This window comes from Juglans regia, chromosome 7 (genome assembly GCF_001411555.2).
Source record: "Juglans regia cultivar Chandler chromosome 7, Walnut 2.0, whole genome shotgun sequence".
In the NCBI taxonomy this organism is placed as follows: Eukaryota; Viridiplantae; Streptophyta; class Magnoliopsida; order Fagales; family Juglandaceae; genus Juglans; species Juglans regia.
The window spans coordinates 50,443,349-50,463,109 of record NC_049907.1 but is presented as its reverse complement, the minus strand read 5'-3'; the positions used below and the strand labels follow the sequence as shown (position 1 = coordinate 50,463,109).

The 19,761-nt window shown below is 38.5% G+C and overlaps 2 protein-coding genes across 6 annotated transcripts; one reads left to right on the top strand and one right to left on the bottom strand.

Annotated features, from left to right (window-relative positions):
- The first annotated feature begins 1,291 nt into the window (after nucleotides 1–1,291).
- LOC108986342 (AP3-complex subunit beta-A) lies at nucleotides 1,292–16,991 on the top strand. Of its 2 annotated transcripts, XM_018958920.2 has the most exons (12): nucleotides 1,292–1,631; nucleotides 1,839–1,915; nucleotides 2,346–2,595; nucleotides 2,724–3,380; nucleotides 3,560–3,733; nucleotides 4,337–4,463; nucleotides 4,549–4,658; nucleotides 8,301–8,501; nucleotides 13,625–14,634; nucleotides 15,183–15,452; nucleotides 16,086–16,501; nucleotides 16,887–16,991. In XM_018958920.2, the coding sequence occupies exons 1-11, from the start codon at nucleotides 1,416–1,418 to the stop codon at nucleotides 16,453–16,455; spliced, it is 3,462 nt and encodes a 1,153-aa protein (XP_018814465.1). In that variant the 5' UTR covers nucleotides 1,292–1,415; the 3' UTR covers nucleotides 16,456–16,501; nucleotides 16,887–16,991. The 2 variants fall into 2 exon arrangements, with proteins under 2 accessions (XP_018814465.1, XP_035548002.1); XM_035692109.1 differs by lacking the exon at nucleotides 16,887–16,991 and having other exon boundaries at nucleotides 16,086–16,558.
- LOC108986345 lies at nucleotides 16,946–19,714 on the bottom strand. Of its 4 annotated transcripts, none has more exons than XM_018958922.2 (9): nucleotides 19,621–19,714; nucleotides 19,420–19,536; nucleotides 18,971–19,283; nucleotides 18,243–18,663; nucleotides 18,054–18,153; nucleotides 17,895–17,954; nucleotides 17,723–17,806; nucleotides 17,396–17,503; nucleotides 16,946–17,290 (listed from the first exon to the last, which is right to left on the bottom strand). In XM_018958922.2, the coding sequence occupies exons 1-9, from the start codon at nucleotides 19,687–19,689 to the stop codon at nucleotides 16,967–16,969; spliced, it is 1,596 nt and encodes a 531-aa protein (XP_018814467.1). In that variant the 5' UTR covers nucleotides 19,690–19,714; the 3' UTR covers nucleotides 16,946–16,966. The 4 variants fall into 4 exon arrangements, with proteins under 4 accessions (XP_018814467.1, XP_018814468.1, XP_035548003.1 ...); XM_018958923.2 differs by having other exon boundaries at nucleotides 16,946–17,275; XM_035692110.1 differs by having other exon boundaries at nucleotides 18,243–18,660.
- Nucleotides 19,715–19,761: the final 47 nt, after the last annotated feature.

Genomic DNA, 19,761 nt, shown 5'->3' with positions numbered 1-19,761 from the left:
ACCAGACCCGGAAATAGAGAATTACCGGGCATCCCCAATTGTATATGAATTACCTTTTCTTTGCATCCAGTCATCTTCGTACGTATAGGCCGGTCTTATTGGCTTTTCGAAAGTCTTGTGCATGTTCTGAATAAATAGCAATGAAATTTATTTCAAAGAGTGGATGGTGGTGAGCTCAATTTTAATTAATTTCTCGTGCTAGATCTTTTCATTTGTTCAGATTCAATATTTTAAGCATAGAATGATTTTTGCATTAGCATGTTATAAGAAAAATAAATATTTGTGACGAATTATTTTCGATCAGAATGATTATTTATGACGAAAACAGATTTATTTTAATAAAAAATAATCATTTCTGCATGCTGTTAATACACGCACAGCTTCTTAGAAGACCTTTCTTTAAAGAAAAAAAAAATGTTATTTACCATTTTTTTATACCATAATTCTTTCGTTATTTCTTATAAGTATAATATCAAATAATTGGTATATAAGTAAAAAATATAAATAGTTTTCTAATAACTTGATGGCACATCAAAAACTGATGAACAAATGATAATTAAAATGGTGATAAACATTAATGCCCTCCCCGCCAAAATATTGTACGACATTAGGTTATAATATGAGAAATATTATACATTCATTATTATTCTAATTGTCATTATATTTTTATCATTCGCTGAGTGATATTAAATGATTGCCACTTTGAAGGAAGATAATTAAAAGGAGGATTAACAATAATTTTTTAAAAGAATACTCGTTATTCATTATAATTTTTATTATCTCCAATCATACCATCTCATATGTCAAATCTTAAGTAGTTTTATCTAAGTGGTTGAACTATGAATAATAGTATTATCTTTTTATATAATAAATATATTTACAAGTCTTTTGTTGACACACTTAATATAATAATAAGGTGTTAGTTGGAATATTATTTTACACAAAAAATACTGATACTTTGATTCTTTTATGAATGCAATGAATCTAGGATGTATACACAATCACAGAATTTAAAAATAAATTATTTTTAAAATTTAAAATTTATTTTTTAAATCAAATTATAATATGTGAACGGTATAGGTATAGGTATATGTGTTACAATAACATTACACGAATACAAGATCTTCCCAAAATTGCTTAATTTTAGAGCTTGGGCCCGATGTTTTGGGCCAATACCCGTTCTGGGCCAACTCTTCATGATCCAATCACATGTCAGGCCGGCCTCGGTACGGTATATGCACTAATCCCGCATTAGAACTTGCACAAAAAACGTAGGGACGAGGGTAGCAAGAACAACCAAACAGACCCAAAGTGCACGCCGTCTGGCGTCTGCTCTCCTCGCTAGTAGTTGCTACAGAAGCGCAGGAAAGTTAAGAGAAAAAAGGAAAATCTCAAATCTCCGCATCGGAAAGAAAATGTTCCCCCAATTTGGAGCCACTGCGGAGACTCTGAGCAAGGCGTCGACGTTGGTGTTCCGGATCGGAACGGACGCACACCTGTACGATGATCCGGAGGATGTCAACATTGCTCCGCTCCTTGAGAGCAAGTTCGACTCCGAGAAGTGCGAGGCTCTCAAGCGATTACTCGCTCTCATTGCCCAGGGATTCGACGTCTCCAATTTCTTCCCCCAGGTCCCGCTCTTCACACCCGAACGCTCACTCGGTTTTTATGTTTTCTGCTTGATTCCCGAGAATGAATAAGAAAAGAAAAGAAAAGAAGAGAAATTACAAGTCAGAAAATTAGAGTTGATCGTTATTTTATGAATATCTCCCCATGATTTATGAGTGTGTTAGTTTTTGTTACTTATTTTTAATAAATCCGGATTAATCGAATTGCAGGTTGTTAAAAACGTGGCGTCTCAGTCATTGGATGTAAAGAAGCTGGTTTACTTGTACCTGCTCCATTACGCGGAAAAGTACGTCGACTCGTTGATTTTCATTTTTCACGCTTTAATTTCTTTCAAATTTGACAGATTGTAAATTTGAGTATTTTAGTGGTAGTTCTGTAAGGTTTGCTGCGACATTCACTGAATACATTTTACTTTTTTTTTTATAAGTAAAAATTTATTAATATCAATAGGCATAACCAAGTACACGGGGTGTATACAAGAAAAAATAGCTGAATTCATATTACTGTATCACACACGCACTGCGGCACTTTTAGTGGGGGTTTGAAGATTTAAAAAATGTATTATTATATATAGGTTTTAATTATCTCAGGCTTACATTGCGTGGTGGTGAGTGGGAAAAGAACTTATGCTCTATTTATTTCTATCCAAGCATGTGAATAAGGCGTTTAGCCTTAACTGTTTGGTATTACTTACTTGTACTCATTTGATCGTTTAGGCGTCCAAATGAAGCGTTGCTATCTATTAACTGCTTCCAAAAGGACTTGGGGGATCCAAATGCTTTGGTGCGGGGATGGGCACTTCGAACCATGGCCGGAATCCGGCTACATGTAATTGCACCTCTTGTTCTGGTGGCTGTGGGAAAGTGTGCTAGAGATCCTTCTGTTTATGTTAGGAAATGTGCTGCCAATGCTCTTCCCAAGCTGTATGATTTGCGCCTAGAGGAACATAACTCTGCAATTGAAGAGGTCTGGTAACTTGTATTTTAAGTAATGATATCTTTTCCCAGTTTCTTATATTTTAGAAGTAGATAATATATTCCTGGGGACGAACATAAATTGAAAGGGGTTTGTCCCTGGTTTTGTGCCCTTTGCAGATTGTTGGCATATTGTTAAATGACCATTCCCCTGGAGTACTTGGAGCTGCAGCTGCAGCATTTGCTTCAATTTGCCCAAATAATTTTTCTCTGATTGGACAAAATTACCAGAGGTTATGTGAGATTCTTCTCGATGTGGAAGAGTGGGGGCAGATAATCTTAATTGGGATCCTTTTGCGCTTTGTAATAGCGAAACATGGGCTTGTTAGAGAATCCATTATGTTTTCTTTGTGTTGTACAGAGAGTTCCAATTCTGGAAAGGATGGTTCCCCTACCGAAATTTCAATAAAAGAAGACCCAGGATTTTTGTGCAGGGGTAATAACTTTGGATTAGACGTTGACGTGAGCGGGGATAATGACTTGTTAGCAAGCATGATATCCAGGTGTTATATTGAAGGGCCCAATGAATACTTATCACGGTTAAGTTACACAAATAGGGGTCCTGAACTGAATGTTGCCCAATTTACTTCTGGAAAAAGTAACAATGACATGAAGATCCTGCTGCAGTGTACATCCCCATTGTTATGGAGTAATAATAGTGCTGTGGTACTTGCAGCTGGTGGTGTACATTGGATAATGGCGCCGAGGGAGGATGTCAAAAGAATTGTCAAACCACTCTTATTTGTTCTAAGATCATCCAGTGCCTCGAAATATGTGGTACTTTGTATTTCCTTGAATTTTTTGGTACATGTATATTTCATAGGTTCCTTTTATTTGCATCACTTTCGATTCTTATGCATCATGGCAATAGATATTGCTATTGTCTTATATTTTTTTTTTATTTTCAGTATAGTCTGGAAGATGGTAGGGTGGTTATGTTACTTCACTTTTTTCAGGTTCTCTGCAACATTCAAGTCTTTGCCAAAGCTATGCCTTCTCTATTTGCTTCAAACTTTGAAGACTTCTTCATATGTTCTTCAGATTCTTATCAAATAAAAGCTTTGAAGCTTGAGATACTCTCTTCCATTGCTACAGATTCGTCCATTTCATTTATTTTTAAAGAATTTCAGGTTAATTCCCCTCTTTTTTCAATTGTGGCTTTTCAGTAACATTTAATAGACAGGTGGCCTCCTTTTGGAGGAAGATTTGTTAATGTTGGGCATTTGTCTCTATAAAACAGATTGAGCAATGATACTTATCAAAAAAAATAATAAAACAGATTGAGCAATGAAAATTTGTTAATTTTCTGTGAGCTTTACTGTTTAGATTGTTTATTCACAACAAATGTTGCGTTAAATAATTTTTTACACTTCTTAGTTTTGGCAGAAAGCAGGCGTATTAACATTATCATCATTAAAATAGAAAACATAGTCATCATTTGATGGAGTTCAGTTTTTGTTGGGTAATCCACAAATAACTGAAGTCAGTGATGTGTTACACCCCCTGTTTGTTCTGTTTGTTTTTGCTTTAATCAGATTGTTTAATTGACCGATAGAGGTTTAAGATAAAAATATACTTGTGTACAATCAAGGGGTCTGTGGTTTGTGGATTAGATCTAACCTGCATATGTCCCCAAAATTATTTTGTAGTGTGTATCTTTGTTTGGTACATCCCTTTCACCTTCCTGGGATTTTAGTGCACGAATTGATGCTTATCTTTTAGTGTGTTGCTAGGATTATGTTAGAGATCCAGACAGGAGATTTGCTGCTGATACTGTTGCTGCAATTGGTTTATGTGCACAACGACTTCCAAAAACGGCAAACACATGCTTGCAAGGGCTGTTGGCTCTGACTAGACTGGGTCTGTTGCCTGCTACTTGTTTTATTGTGAAAAATTTTATTTTTCTCCCTGCTTGTTTTGTTAAAAGCAACATTTCACAATTCAGAATTTTTGTCAAGTGACATCGAATCTGTGGAGGGAGAAGCGGGTGTTTTGATTCAAGCAATAATGTCCATTAGGTCAATCATAAAGCAAGATCCACCCAGTCATGAGAAGGTATCTTTACTTTTCTGTTGTCAAGATGGTGTCATATGTTTCTACCGTTCCCTATTCATTCTATCTGAATAATAAGATGTTTTAGAGCAAGATCCACCTAGTCATGAGAAGGTAAGGACCGCATCGAGTGGGAATAAGACAGCATGGTAACACATTTAATATTGGAGATCATTTTCTGCATCTCCTGGGTCATTTCGGGAAAGTTCAATGTAATTTATTTTTCTGTACTGTTGCATTTATGTTTGCCCTATTGTTGTTTTGTTGAATCTGATGTTACTTGGATGTGCTTCGTGCCTTTTTTTTCATTACTCTACTTAGTCTAGCTATTAGTATTTCCCCTCATTCGCATGCTACCAGTTATCTTATCATTTCAGTGTATGTGTTATTAGTGCAGCCTTAGTCTTATATCACCTTTTCTGTTGGACTGTCAGATGGCACTGCATATCTATGTGACCAGTACTTTTATCTTATATGTTATCGAGTGTAGAGAAAAAGAGGCTATAAAAGACCATGTGGTAAATTTTTTTGGTGAGCTTCTTACTGAACAAGTGGGATGGAGGCCGACTTTGAATGGGCTGGTTTTTGGTACTATAGAATTGGAGGAAGTCGCAAGGATGGAAAGGGCTTTTGAAGAGGAAGAGGTCTATGATGTAGTAAAGAAAATGGCAAAAGATAAGGCCCCCGGTCCGGACGGTTTCTCCATGGGTTTTTACCAAGAATGTTGGGAGGTGATAAAGGGGGATCTCATGAAGGTGTTTCAAGAGCTCTTCTCGGTAGGCAAATTTGAGAAAAGCCTCAACACCACGTTTCTTGCTCTAATCCCTAAAAAGGTAGGGGCCTCTGAGATTTCTGACTTTCGGCCTATTAGTCTAGTGAGTGGCACGTACAAGATCATTGCTAAAGTACTTGCTAACCGTCTAAGTGGGGTATTGGGACAGATCGTTACTAAGCCCCAAAATGCTTTTGGGAAGGGTAGACAAATACTGGATGCGGTTCTAATTGCTAATGAATGTCTGGACAGCCGTGTGAAAGCGGGTAGCCCAGGGTTGATGTGCAAGCTAGACATGGAGAAGGCATATGATCATGTTAATTGGGATTTTCTTCTATATCTACTGGGTAGGTGTGGATTTGGAGAAAAATGGAGGTCATGGATCAGATGGTGTATCTCCACAGCAAGATTCTCTGTGTTAATCAACGGCAGTCCAGAAGGTTTCTTCCCGAGCTCTCGTGGCTTGAGACAAGGGGATCCATTGTCTCCATTACTTTTTGTTATTGTTATGGAGGCACTAAGCAGGATGATTTCAGCCTTAGTGACTAATGGTTATATGTGTGGCTTTCAGATTGGAACGGCAAGTAGGGGTACCACTACCATCTCACATTTATTATTTGCAGATGATACGCTTATTATGTGTGAAGCTGAATTAGATCAACTGAGGGCTGTGAGGGCATTGTTGCTTTGTTTTGAAGCAGTGTCTGGTTTAAAAGTGAATTATGATAAATCTGAGTTGGTGCCTATTGGAGAGATTCAAAATTTGAGAGTATTGGCTGGCATACTGGGTTGCAAGATAGGGTCTCTCCCTATAAACTATTTGGGATTACCTTTGGGTTCAGCCTCGAGGGCGATTTCTATTTGGGATACAGTGATTGAAAAAGTAGAGAGAAGATTGGCAGGTTGGAAGAAAATGTATCTGTCAAAAGGGGGCCGGATTACGCTTATTAAAAGTACGCTCTCTAATTTACCCACTTACTTCTTATCCTTATTTCCTATACCGGCTAGTGTAGCGGGACGTCTTGAGAAGATACAAAGAGACTTTTTGTGGGGGGGTCTAGGTGAAGAATTCAAATTCCATTTAGTCAAGTGGGAAATGGTGTGCCGTCCGATCTCCAATGGTGGTTTGGGTATTAGAAATTTGAGGATGTTCAATCGGGCACTACTTGGCAAATGGTTGTGGCGGTATATTAAGGAACCGGATGCCTTATGGAAGATAGTGATTGAGAACAAATATGGTAGTCTTGAGGGGGGTTGGTGTACTAGAGATGTTCGAGGGGCTGCTGGTAAAGGGCTATGGAAACACATTAGGAGAGGATGGGTGGTTTTCCATCGGCACACAAGATTGCAATTGGGTACAGGTACAAAGATCAGATTTTGGAAGGATGTTTGGTGTTCCGATAATGCTCTACAAGACAGGTTTCCTACACTTTTTATGATTGCAAATGCTAAAAATGCCATGGTGGCGGAGGTAATGGAAGTTGAAGGTAGAAACATCCAATGGAATATCAATTTCTTGCGAGCAGCACATGACTGGGAGATGGGTAGTTTTGTAGACTTTTATAGTCTATTATACTCTTGTCGCCCAAATACCCAGCATACAGATGATTTGTGGTGGAGTCCAACAAGGAAAGGGATCTTCACTGTTAGCTCCTTTTACAAGGTACTTACACAAGTTCCTGACAGACAATTTCCATGGAGAAAGTTTTGGCGCAATAAGGCTCCTCTCAAAGCTTCTTTCTTTGTTTGGACAGCGGCTCTGGGGAAGGTACTTACTACGGATAATCTAAGGAAAAGAAACATAATTATAGCTGACTGGTGTTGTATGTGTAAAAAAGCGGGTGAATCGGTGGATCATTTACTTTTACACTGTGAAGTAGCCAGGACTATTTGGGATGCGGTGTTTAACAAAGTAGATTTAGCGTGGGCTATGCCAGAAACTGTGGTGGATGCTTTGGCCTGTTGGACCACAATTGGAGGTGCGAGACAGATTAAAGAGGCTTGGAAGATGATTCCAAACTGTATTTTGTGGTGCTTATGGCAGGAGCGCAATGAGAGGATTTTTGAAGACAAAGAGAGATCATTAGCGGAGCTAAAATTGTTATTTTTTAGGACCCTATGTACTTGGGCTAATGCTGTGGTCTTTAATGGCACAGATTTTCATGAGTTTTTAGTTTCTAATGCTCCCACCTAATTAGGCTGAGGGCATTAGAACATTTGTTTGTAATTGACATTTGGCTGGATGAATATATTCTTATTTTACTTATCAAAAAAAAAAAAGATTGTTAGATTTGTTTCTCTTACTTGCGATTAAGGTTCAGTTGAGTTATATCCTCAAATCACTAATCCAAATGGTTCTTATCCTGTGTACTTGGGCCATGCCTCCTTTCCTTATGGATAAAAACTCTTGATTACCTATAAAATAAACTAATTCAAATGGTTCTTCACATTTCAGTTTGATTTAGGGGATGCAGAGAATTTTGTGAATAGTAGTAAGATGGTTTGTGAATAGTAGTGAGATAGTTTGAGTTAAGTATTTATTGGATTTTGGGAAATGAGAGAAAAAAAGTTTAATAAAAAATATTATAAAGTTAAAATATTGTTAGAATATAATTTTTTAATATTATTTTTGTTGTGGGATTTGAAAAAGTTGAATTGTTATTTATTTTTTGTTTGAAAGTTTTGGAAAGTTGTAATGATTAGTTTGAAAATGTTTGTGTTTGAATGATGTTTGGAAAGGAAATGAGATGAGATAAGATGGAAATTGTTTCCAAACATCCCCTTAGTCTCTGCAGCACATATGTTAGTGATGTGTATGTGGAATTGCCAAGTATTCTTCGATTTTAAAGCAACCTTCCCTTTATCTTTCACAGGTTATAATTCAGTTGATTCGTAGTTTGGATTCAATCAAGGTACCTGCAGCCCGTGCGATGATTATTTGGATTGCAGGGGAGTATTGCTCTTTGGGGGATACAATACCCAGGATGTTGACCACAGTACTCAGTTATCTTGCTTGGCACTTCACCACAGAAGCATTGGAAACAAAGCTCCAGATACTTAATTCTATTGTGAAGGTATGTAAGAAAACTCTTCTATTACTTTAATGTCATTGACTAGTGTATATGCATATGATAGCTGAGAACATCTTTTTGCATTTAGTGTCACTTGCTTTCATCCCTCCTCATTGATTTATTCTACTAATGCCACATTCGGATGAGGGATTTTGATGTAGATTTTACTCCAAGTTGCAATTTGGATTAACAAGAGAATTGTCTAAAAAATTTTTTAGAATTTTGAAGTTGGGATTTTCAAGCATTTAATCTCAAAGTTTAAATTTTACGGGAATGTGTCATCACACGAATTCCATTAATATCGCCATTTGTATACCATTACTACTCTTCACCCTGCCCCACTATTGTTGTTGCAGTTGCCACCACCATGCTTTCACGGCCTGTTGTCCCCACGACGTTTATCATCACCGCCGCCACCGTTGGCACTTCAATCACTATCATTGCCACAATTGCTTTCATGTTGCTACCCCCATCATTGTTATCATTGTTTTCACCATCCCCATATTAGCAGTGCCTTTATGTTGCTGCCATTGTTGCACTCACATTGTTGCCACCACCACCTTCCTCCTTATTATCAACCTTTCTATTGTCACCTCTGTGACCACCATTGCTGCACAATAAGCACTGCCTTCATCACCATCATAACAATCATGTTATAGCAACACTGCCTTTGTTGCCAGCATTTTTGTGTGCTGTAGCTGTCACCTCCATTACCATTTTTAACATCATCACATTACATCACTCTTATCAGAAGTCATTGACTCCATCATAACCATCATATTTATAACTACCATAACACTTTGTTTTCTTAAATTTTAATTATAATCCAAATAATGGATTTTAAATTGATTGAATTGAAATTCACATCAGTTTGGAATTCTAAGAAAAATTGAAGTTTTCATCCTAAATCTTTGTTGCTAGAAATGTGTAAGGAGTGTGATGTTTGGATATAAGTGCTCTTCCAAAACCATATCCACGAGTTCCACGCAATACCCAAGTTCCATCTTGGGTATTGCGTGGGTGATGCCTAAGAGGGCATTGGATCTATTGGCTTGTTGGAATGGAGTAAGGGGAAATCATCAAGTAGTGGAGGTTTGGAGGATGGTGCCTTTATGTCTTATGTGGTGTATATGGAACGAGAGGAATGGTCGTTGCTTTGAAAATAGAGAACGCTCTTGGGGGGGTATTAGAGAATTGTTTTACATATCTTTGTTACTTTGGGCTAAGGTTATTGTATTAGAGGGGGGTTAATTTTAATGATTTGTATGCTTCTTTCTTTCCTAGTAGGCTGTAATTAGGTATATCTCTCTTGTATACTACCTGTGTATTTGGGTTTTGCCTAATTATGATGATCAATAAACTTTTCTTATAAAAAAAAAGTTTAATTTTTCGTTCTTTATGTACCTTGGTGTATTGGGGGAGATTTTAACGTGACTAGGTTCCCTAGTGAAAGATCAGGGAGGGGCACAATCTTGCTATGGTAGAATTTTCGGATCTAATCTTTGAATTGGGTCTTATGGATTTACCTTTGATGGGAGGTGATTATACTTGGGCTAATAATCAAAGCTGGTCAAGATTGGACAGATTTCTCATATCTCCTTCTTGGGAGATTCATTTTCCAGATTTGTGTCAAAAAAGGCTTCCAAGGATAAGCTCAGATCACTTTCCGGTTATGTTGGATTGTGGCAGCATTCAAGGGGGTAGAAGGCCTTTTAAGTTTGAGAATATGTGGCTAAAAACAGAGGGGTTTGTGGATTTGATTAGGCAATGGTGGAATTCTTTTCAACTACAAGGTACTCCTAGCAATGTGTTGGCTGGAAAATTAAAGGCTTTGAAGAAGGAATTGAAGACATGGAATGAGCAAGTATTTGGGGATGTAAATTTGCAAAAGAAGAATTTATTTCAAGAGTTACAAAGCTTGGAGGGAGTAGGAGATGAGCTAAACCGAAAAGGGCAAGTGGTTTCTGAATTAGAAAGGCTGCTACTTATGGAGGAAATTTCTTGGAGACAAAAGTCAAGGGCATTGTGGCTTAGGGAGGGGGACAAGTGTACAAAATTTTTCCACCGAGTTGCGAACTCACATAGGAGGTTTAACACTATAGAGTCCATGAATATTGATGGAGTCACTTCTAATGTTCAAGCTGAGATAAAGGATCATGTGGCTGGATATTTTGTAAATTATTGTCGGAACCTTATGTGGAGGCCTACTTTAGATGGACTAACTTTTGAGACCATTGACCAAAGTAGTATGGATTGGCTAGAGAGACCATTTGAAGAGGAAGAGGTTCAGCTGGTAATCAGAAAAATGAACAAGGATAAAGCTCCGGGACCGGATGGATTTACTATGGCCTTTTTTCAGACTTGTTGGGAGGTGGTAAGGGAGGATGTCATGCAGGTTTTTCAGGAATTTTACAGTTTGGGCAAATTTGAAAAGAGCTTGAATGCTACTTTTATTGCACTAATCCCTAAAAAGGCGGGTGCATTAGAGGTACAAGATTTTAGGCCTATCAGTTTAGTGGGAAGCATTTATAAAATACTTTCCAAAGTCCTTGCTAATAGGATGAGCACAGTTATGGATAAGATTATCTCCACGACTCAGAATGCCTTCGTTAGAGGGAGACAAATCTTGGACTCGGTCCTTATAGCAAATGAGTGTTTGGATAGCAGAATCAAGACGGGTGAACCAGGTATCTTATGCAAACTAGATATGGAGAAGGCCTATGATCATGTTAACTGGAACTTCTTGCTCTATATGTTGAATAGATGTGGGTTTGGGGAAAGATGGAGGAAGTGGATGAAGCATTGCGTGTCAACGGCCCGTTTCTCGGTATTGGTAAATGGTGAACCTGTGGGCTTCTCCAATAGCTCGAGGGGCCTAAGACAAGGGGATCCATTATCACTCATTTTATTTGTTCTCATCATGGAGGCTCTAAATAAAATGGTGTCGGCTGCGGTAGATGGGGGATTTTTTTCAGGATTTTCAGTGGGTGATAACAATCATGGGTCCATCATTATTTCACACCTTTTGTTTGCGGATGACACATTGCTGTTTTGTGAGGCAAATGTAGGACATGTTCAAGCTTTGAAGGCTATCTTACTTTGTTTTGAAGCGGTATCAGGGTTGAAGATTAACCTTGCTAAGACGGAGATGGTTGCGGTGGGGGAGGTTGGTAACATTAGGGGGTTGGCGAACATTTTGGGATGTGTGGTTTCTTCGTTGCCATTGAGGTATCTCGGTCTTCCGTTGGGGGCTCCTTTTAAGGCTAAAACAATTTGGGAGGAGGTGGTGGAGAAAATAGAGCGTAGGTTGGCTGGGTGGAAAAGATTGTATTTAACCAAAGGTGGGCGTATCACTCTTATCAAGAGTACTCTATCTAATCTCCCCACATACTTTTTGTCTCTTTTTCCCCTCCCCATCAGCATTGCAAATAGAATAGAGAAACTTCATCGGGACTTCTTATGGGGTGGAATAGGAGACGAGTTTAAATTTCATTTAGTAGGATGGGATAAGGTTTGTACCCCTTTGAGAGATGGAGGATTGGGCGTTCGGAATATGAGGGCTTTTAATAAGGCTCTAATGGGCAAATGGTTGTGGCGTTATAATAAGGAGAGGGAAGCTTTGTGGAAAGGGGTGATAGACATGAAGTATGGAAGTACTCGGGGGGGAGGGGGGGGTGTTCTAGAGAGGGGAGGGGGGCATATGGTGTGGGGTTATGGAAGTTCATACGGAAAGGTTGGTGCTCCTTCGTTCGTCATACTCGGCTATGTTTGGGGAATGGCAATCGGATTAGCTTTTGGCATGATGTGTGGATGGGAGACACGGCGTTGAAGGAGGCTTATCCCCCTATTTTCAGAATTACACGGGACAAAGAAGCTATGGTGGCTGACTTGAGGGTTATTACTAATGGCATACAAGAATGGAACATTAGCCTTACTCGTGATACACATGATTGGGAAGTGGCGGAGCTGGTGGAGTTTCTTAACTTGCTGTATACTGCTGATATGGCTATCACAAATGAAGATGAGATGGTATGGAGACCTTCTAGGAAAGGGATTTTTTCTGTACGCTCCTACTATGAATCTTCTACCATACAACAGAGGCAGATTTTTCCTTGGAAGAACATTTGGAGGAGTAAGGCACCTACAAAGGTGGCTTTCTTTGTCTGGACAGCAGCTTTAGGGAAGATTCTGACTATTGACAATCTTAGAAGACGGGGTTTAATTATCACAGATTGGTGTTGTATGTGTCGAAATAGTGGTGAATCAGTGGACCATCTACTCTTACATTGTGAGTTTGCAAGAGAAGTTTGGAATTATTTCTTTTGTAGAATGGGTATTGCATGGGTAATGCCGGGAAGAGTGGTGGAACTACTAGCAAGTTGGAGAGGGATTACTGGGACACCACAGATAGCAGCAATGTGGAAGATGGCTCCTTTATGTATTCTTTGGTGCATTTGGTGTGAAAGAAATGATAGACTTTTTGAGGATCATGAACGTTCCTCAGAAGAATTTAGGATTTTTATGTGGAAGACTCTTTTTATGTGGGCCATTGCTTTAGATTTGCATGGTCTCAGCTTCCATGATTTCCTTGTAACTGTTTTTAGTTCCTAATTAGGTGTATTCACATGTATACTTCCAATGTACCGGGGATATGCCTACTCTTTGATAAATAAAATATCTTATTACTTATCAAAAAAAGTCACTCTATATGCAGACACTCATGCTATTGATTTTTTTTTTTTTTTTTTTTTACTTATGAAAAATTCAATTCACTTAAAAATTCACATGCTCATTCTAGTAAAGATTATTGGCTGGTGAGTTTCTTTGATTACTATGACATGCATTGAGATTTGCAAGTTTCTAGTATGCATTACATATCAATAAATGATTTAAATTGAATTCTCAGATTTTATATTTGTAAATAGGTGTCGTATTTTTTTAATTAACACTTAAGGAGCGCTTTCTTCTATTTCTCTTCCACACCCCCTCTCAAAATTGTGTGAATTGTGGATGCTTTCCCACTGCTTCTTGTGGAGTTCTTCAAAATAATTTGATTTTTAACTTGCTTGATTGTAGCACTTAATGAGAAAATTCGTGCTTGGTCTTTTAATTGGCCATTTCTACAGGTATTATTATTTGCAGAAGGAGAAGATCTTTGGAGCTTCAAAAGAGTCTTAAATTATGTGCTTGAACTGGCTGAGTGCGACTTGAACTACGATGTTCGTGACCGTGCACGTTTTTTAAAGAAGATTTTGTCATCTAATTTAGATCCTCAAGGACTCGAGGAAGAAGCAAATATTATTCCCCAACATAAGGAGCTATCACATGTACTTGCAGAACACATATTTGGGGGACAGACAAAGCCAGTTTCCCCTGAACCCATGAACTGCCGGTTTTATCTTCCTGGTTCTCTTTCACAGATAGTTCTCCATGCAGCTCCAGGGTATGAACCCCTTCCAAAACCTTGTAGTCTGCTATGTGATGACATCAACCTCTCTAATGTATGTGAAGGGACAAATGCCTTGGAGAGTGCCAAAAATAGTGACTTCTATGACACAGATGATCATGGCTCATTATCTGGGTCTTTGGATGAGGAAAGCACTTCTGATTATAGTCGCCAGGATTCCATTACCAAATCAAGCATCAGCTCTGGTGGTGATGGGACCAGCTCTGCAAATGACGATGATGACAACTTGGATCCACTGATTCAGATTTCAGATGTTGGCAATGCTTGTGAAAATCAGAATGGAGTTTCTCACTCTGGGTCTGCCGATTTGGGGGAATTGATATCAAAGAGAGGTCTTGAATCCTGGTTAAATGATCAGCCTGCTTTATCCAGTGCGAGTACATCAGAACCAAGTCAAGTCTCTATATCTACAGCAAGAATCTCTATTGGGGATATTGGACGCCAGGTTAAAATGAAGAGCTACACACTCTTAGATCCTGCAAACGGAAATGGGTTGAAGGTGGATTATACATTTTCATCTGAAGTTTCGACCATATCCCATCATCTTGTATGTGTAGAAGTTTTCATAAAAAATTGTTCTTCAGAGGCCATGTCTGACATTTTTTTACAAGATGACGAATCTATCAAACGCTCTTATTCTGCAGATCAAACAATAGTTGCCACTGACAGGTGATTGTTATCCATAACTGTCAATGGATGTTGGCCAGTTCTTTTTTGTGGGTTTTATAGTGTGCTGTTCCTAGAGATTTTACTCATGTCATTGGTTGCATACATTTGACGTCAACATATGAGACCCTATGTTTGGTCCATGACTGAAGTCTAGATAAATTGTTGATCATAAAGGTACAATTATGATTTTTAATGCAAAATGTGATCTGGTTTTGGGGCGGGAAAATTTTGTGCCACTCCCTTTGTTCCATAACTTACTGTTTTACAAAAATTACTTTTTTACTGAAACCAAAATTACTTTTTTACTGAAATTTAGTTGTTTTTAAAATCAAATTTTAACTTCACCAAATTTTTTATCATGGAGATATTAAGGTGACCAGATCCACCTTAGTTTCAGCCATCACAACCGCAGTTTCACAAAAATCATTTATGATTGTATACACTCAACAGTATCTCTGTGACCACAGATTTTTCCTCCTCTCCTCCCAATCCCTCCTTATGCTGGGATTTAAAGCACTTTGTTGAATCTTTCTATCTTGGTGCTGCAGCTCTTTGGAATCCCATAATGACATACCAATTATAGTTTCTATGGAAGAGATCACTTCTCTGGAACCTGGTCAGACAGCAAGGGGGATTATCCAGGTTCGCTTCCATCATCATTTATTGCCTCTGAAACTCGCCTTATTTTGCAATGGCAAGAAGCTTCCAGTTAAGTTGCGGCCAGACATTGGATATTTTGTAAAACCACTTCCAATGGATATTGAAGCCTTTACTGATAAAGAATCTCGTCTCCCAGGAATGTTTGAATATGCAAGGAGGTCAGTCACCATATTGAATCCTCTTATAAGTCACCACATTGAATCCTCTTATAGTGCTTTCTTTTCTTCTTTTTCTTCCTTTTTTATCTTCTTCAGTTCCTTGTACTGTCTCAGAGGTGGTTTTAGGTTCACAAATAGTGATGTTCAGGTTAATGTCAAACTAGAGACAGAAATTAGGCAACTATTTCTGTGTGAGTGAGAGAGAGAGAGAGAGATGTGAACTGCAATATATGACTACCAGGTGGATAAATGGTGAATGCATTCGTTCTCCTTTTTCAATGCTTGGGTTTCAATCCTGTTACTCATTATAGTGGGTTCCTCGTTCCATGCATCCAATGAAGTCTACCCTTCTTAGGTTTGCCTTGGCCATGGGTAGGAGATGGTACCGCCACCTTCCTCCCTTCTTCTGCAGTGCATAAGAAAGAAAATGATATAAATGATTTGCAAATCTGTCACACATCAAGATTCATTGATATATGGTTATATATTGATTTATGGAGACAGTTCTGTTTCTACTGCTGTTCTATTAATTGCTTGATAATGGGATTTCAGTCGTCTTATACTACTATTTCCTTATAAATTTCAATCTTCTTTCATTTTCTAAATTGTATTCTCTTGCATTATCCACAACAGTTGCACGTTCACCGATCACATAGGGGAGCTAAACAAGGGCAAGGACGAGAACCTAGTAATAAAAGACACCTTTCTTGTAATCTGTGAGTGCCTAGCATTAAAGATGCTTGGGAATGCAAATCTTTTCCTTGTATCAGTGGATATGCCGATCGCTGCTAACCTGGATGATGCATCTGGTTTACGCTTACGATTCAGCAGTGAGATCTTGAGCAATTCAATTCCCTGCTTGATTACCATTACTGTTGAAGGAAAGTGCTACGACCCATTGAAAGTGTCCATTAAAGTCAACTGTGAGGAAACTGTATTTGGTTTAAATATGTTGAACAGAGTTGTGAATTTCTTAGCCGAGTCCTCTCAAGCCCACTTATAATTGGCCGTATTGGGACAAATGTGAATTTTTGGGAAGAAGATAGCTGGTAAACTCAAAGAAATTGACTCATTGTTTAAAATATATGGTTGAATTTGTTATTTCATTCCAGCTTTTTAAACATTCTTGACTTTCTTTATACCAGTATTATAATGTAAAATAATCACATTCCAGAAGCCACAAAGGTTCACATTTAATAGTAGAAGCATGCGATAGTTTGGATGTAAACCTTGTTTTTTATAATTTCTCCCTATCTACATTCCTCCATTGAAACATTTTGCATGAAACAGTTTGGGTGGAAGCCTGGAATGTGATTATTTTGTGTTTATGAAGCAATTATAGAGCGTAGATAGTTCTGTAATTTTGATCTCGGTAGAGTTGGCACTTGAGCAATTACAATAAAATTATTTTCATAATATTTGCATGCTGTACAGGACATTGCTATGCTGCTTTGATTTGCAGTTCCTTGGAAATCGGCAGCTACATGGAATTCCTTGCTCTTCTTCTTTTCCACTCACGAAGGGAATAGGTAGCGGAACTCAGATTCATAAGGTTGGATTTCAACCATTCTGGAAATAGGAGATCTTGTTTCCCCATTTAGGCACTCCATCATCAATCTCTTCAAGGACCCAGAACGAGGCAATTGGCTGTAAATCCATTCTAGTAGTGATTCCATGTCATCTGCGAAATCTCTCATATGCCATTGCAAAAGCTTGGGCACTACAATCTTTCTCTTGCTCGTCACTCCCACTGAAGCTTCCAAATACTCTACTTTTGCCCTCCCCAGTTCATTCACCACTTCATTTGGGGTGTATACTCTTATCTGCACATTGGGGAACTTTTCTTTTCATCGACCTTACTGAGTTTCTACATGTTACTCCAAAAACAAATTAATGGGAAATTTTGTTTCAGTTAAATGAATTGAGAGTGAGTTAAAACTCACTGCTGGTGAGGACCAACTGCCTCGGCATAGAGCAAATGTCACATTGGGTTCTGGATAGCCCAGACCATACGCATGGCGTAGTAGTGTTTCTTTCTCGTCCGGATGGCCCTTGCAAGTAGATCAGTTGAGTTCGTTAGGCAAATATAGAAAATACCGAAGGAATTTGGGCAACTAACACAAATTTGACTTTGGTGTGAGGTTATGAAGTATAAAAAAAACATTTGTATTTTAAATCCCAACAAGTATTTTTTATCTTTAAAACGTTTGTAGAAATATAACGTGTACTGATGAGATAACATTCAGCCAGCAGATGTTAATCTGGCATACTTGCTTTGGTTCCCATGGATGTCGGAGAATAAAATGCTCGATAGCCAAAACATTCAGTACTATTCCACCCACATTCACAACGGCCTGTGTGAAAATGAAACCATCTTATATCAGCACAATGATTTGGAATTCTGAGTTTGCCCAAGATTAGGATACCCAGAGAGTGACATACCTTATTCATAATCGCCAGCAATTTAGCCTGTGTCGAAGGTAGCCCATGATCTAGAAATGCCTGCAAATTGATGAGAAATCATAAGTGAACTAATAGTGCCACATCTAACTTATCTGCCCAATGTGATCTCGTTGTAGGCTTAGGATTTTCTTAAGGTACATGCATTATGCAGGCATTGTAGACATTTATCCAAAATGCTAACTTCTGTTTGTAGGTCAAAAAAGTCAAGTCTACATAAGATAGCTTGTGCATCAAAACCCTGCCAAAAGAGTGAAGAAAGCATGAGATTAATTGGTTGGCTTTTGCTTTATAAGTAATTATCAATGTGTTTAATTATCCAGAACCAACCTGAGTCTCCTCATTGCTGGTAAGCACTCTGATAATCGGCTGATGTCTAACGAGCTTCTTGTGATTTGGATGAGGTTCTTGTATTGCCCAACATCCCTGACAGTGCCATCGAAATCTGACAATACGCTGTAAGGATCAAGATTTGAGGCATTGCCGGCAAATAGGAGTGTGGGTGTTCTGCAATTGAAAGTGGTCTTTGCCACGAAGCCTTTTGATTTCATGCAGGCTAGAGAGAGCTTTGGAGCTATAACGGATCCTTCTCTGTCCACGGATGTATGGTTGAGCTCGAGAAATATGCTGATTAGGCATTTTATCAGTTTCTCTGACAGTTCATTTGGTTTCTCCAAACCAGTTTCTTTATTGATATGGCATTGGTTTCGGCTCAATCTCCTGGTATGCCTCCTTGACATATGATATTCTTCTGTTCATCACGCCCAAAACCAATAGAGGAAAACAAATAGTGAAAGGAAAGAAGATGAAGAATATAAATATGCATTTTTACATAAATAATAACGTGTTACTTTACATAAACATTATTTTTTTGGGAGGGTTTACATAAAGATGTTTCAGCATGTTGTTGGCATGTAACAGGACCATCCAATCTATGGGCCCACTATTTTCGGAGGTCAAATGTAATCTCAAAGGAGGATCTTGCTGATGTTAATTTCAACCCCTAGTGTAAGAGCGAGGTTTATGAACAGTCTTCTAGGAAAAAATCTTTAGCTTACCTTGGGATCTTGTAGAAGACATGCTTAGGATTTCTGATACAGAACCCAATGATGGTCTTCTTTCCTTTGTGATTCTTTCTTTCCTGAATTCATCATAGTTTTGTGATCTGGATCGCTGATCATTAAGCACAGCCCGGTTCTCTGGTCCACATAGTAAGTGACTGTCTTTTGGTAGATCTCTTAAATGCTCGATTTCTGTTCCTCTGTTCTGTTCCCTCTCCTGGTACAACCGTAGTTTTAGTTCCTCAATTTTTCTCTCCAACCATATTATCTCTTCCTGAACCACTACTAGTTCTTCCAGAAGCACCTGAACCTGCATTGTACATTAACATTACTCTCTAAGCACATGCAGGGCCTAACTTACCTGCATTGTACATTTATTTTACTCCCTGAGCCCAGGTAGGGCCTAAAGTTACTGAGCTATGATTGTTATCCTATTTTGCTCATACCTGAGGTGGAAGCAATGAGAAAAGACTTGGGTGGGAGGAAACTGGCCCCTCAAGTGCAAAGCGCAAAACCCTGTTAAGTGCCTGTTCCCCATTTAGCTCTCCTTGTAGTTTCATGACCTGCACATAAATATGCTTTGAGAAAGTTATATTTTCTTTGGATTCTAATACGAAGAAAGGAAGGAAAAGAGCACAAGTTGTCACCTCTTCCTCGAGGTCGAGTCGTTTCTGCTGCTCCTCTCCTCGTTGCATTAGTAGGTCTTCAAATTTCATTGCACACTCAAAAGAGGAAGGAACTCTTATAATATAACAGTCTGAGACCAAATAAATGAAATGGTAGGGGAT

Bases quoted from the DNA above. Each gene is read 5' to 3' on its own strand.
- LOC108986345 (XM_018958922.2), bottom strand. From the start codon at position 19,689: ATGAAATTTGAAGACCTACTAATGCAACGAGGAGAGGAGCAGCAGAAA. The intron at 18,664-18,970 runs GTAAGCTAAAGA...CGTGATGAACAG, and splicing joins GTCTTCTACAAGATCCCAAG to AAGAATATCATATGTCAAGG. The intron at 17,291-17,395 runs GTGAGTTTTAAC...TGAAAAGAAAAG, and splicing joins GCAGTTGGTCCTCACCAGCA to TTCCCCAATGTGCAGATAAG.
- LOC108986342 (XM_018958920.2), top strand. From the start codon at position 1,416: ATGTTCCCCCAATTTGGAGCCACTGCGGAGACTCTGAGCAAGGCGTCG. The intron at 3,734-4,336 runs GTTAATTCCCCT...GTGTGTTGCTAG, and splicing joins TTATTTTTAAAGAATTTCAG to GATTATGTTAGAGATCCAGA. The intron at 15,453-16,085 runs GTCAGTCACCAT...TATCCACAACAG, and splicing joins ATGTTTGAATATGCAAGGAG to TTGCACGTTCACCGATCACA.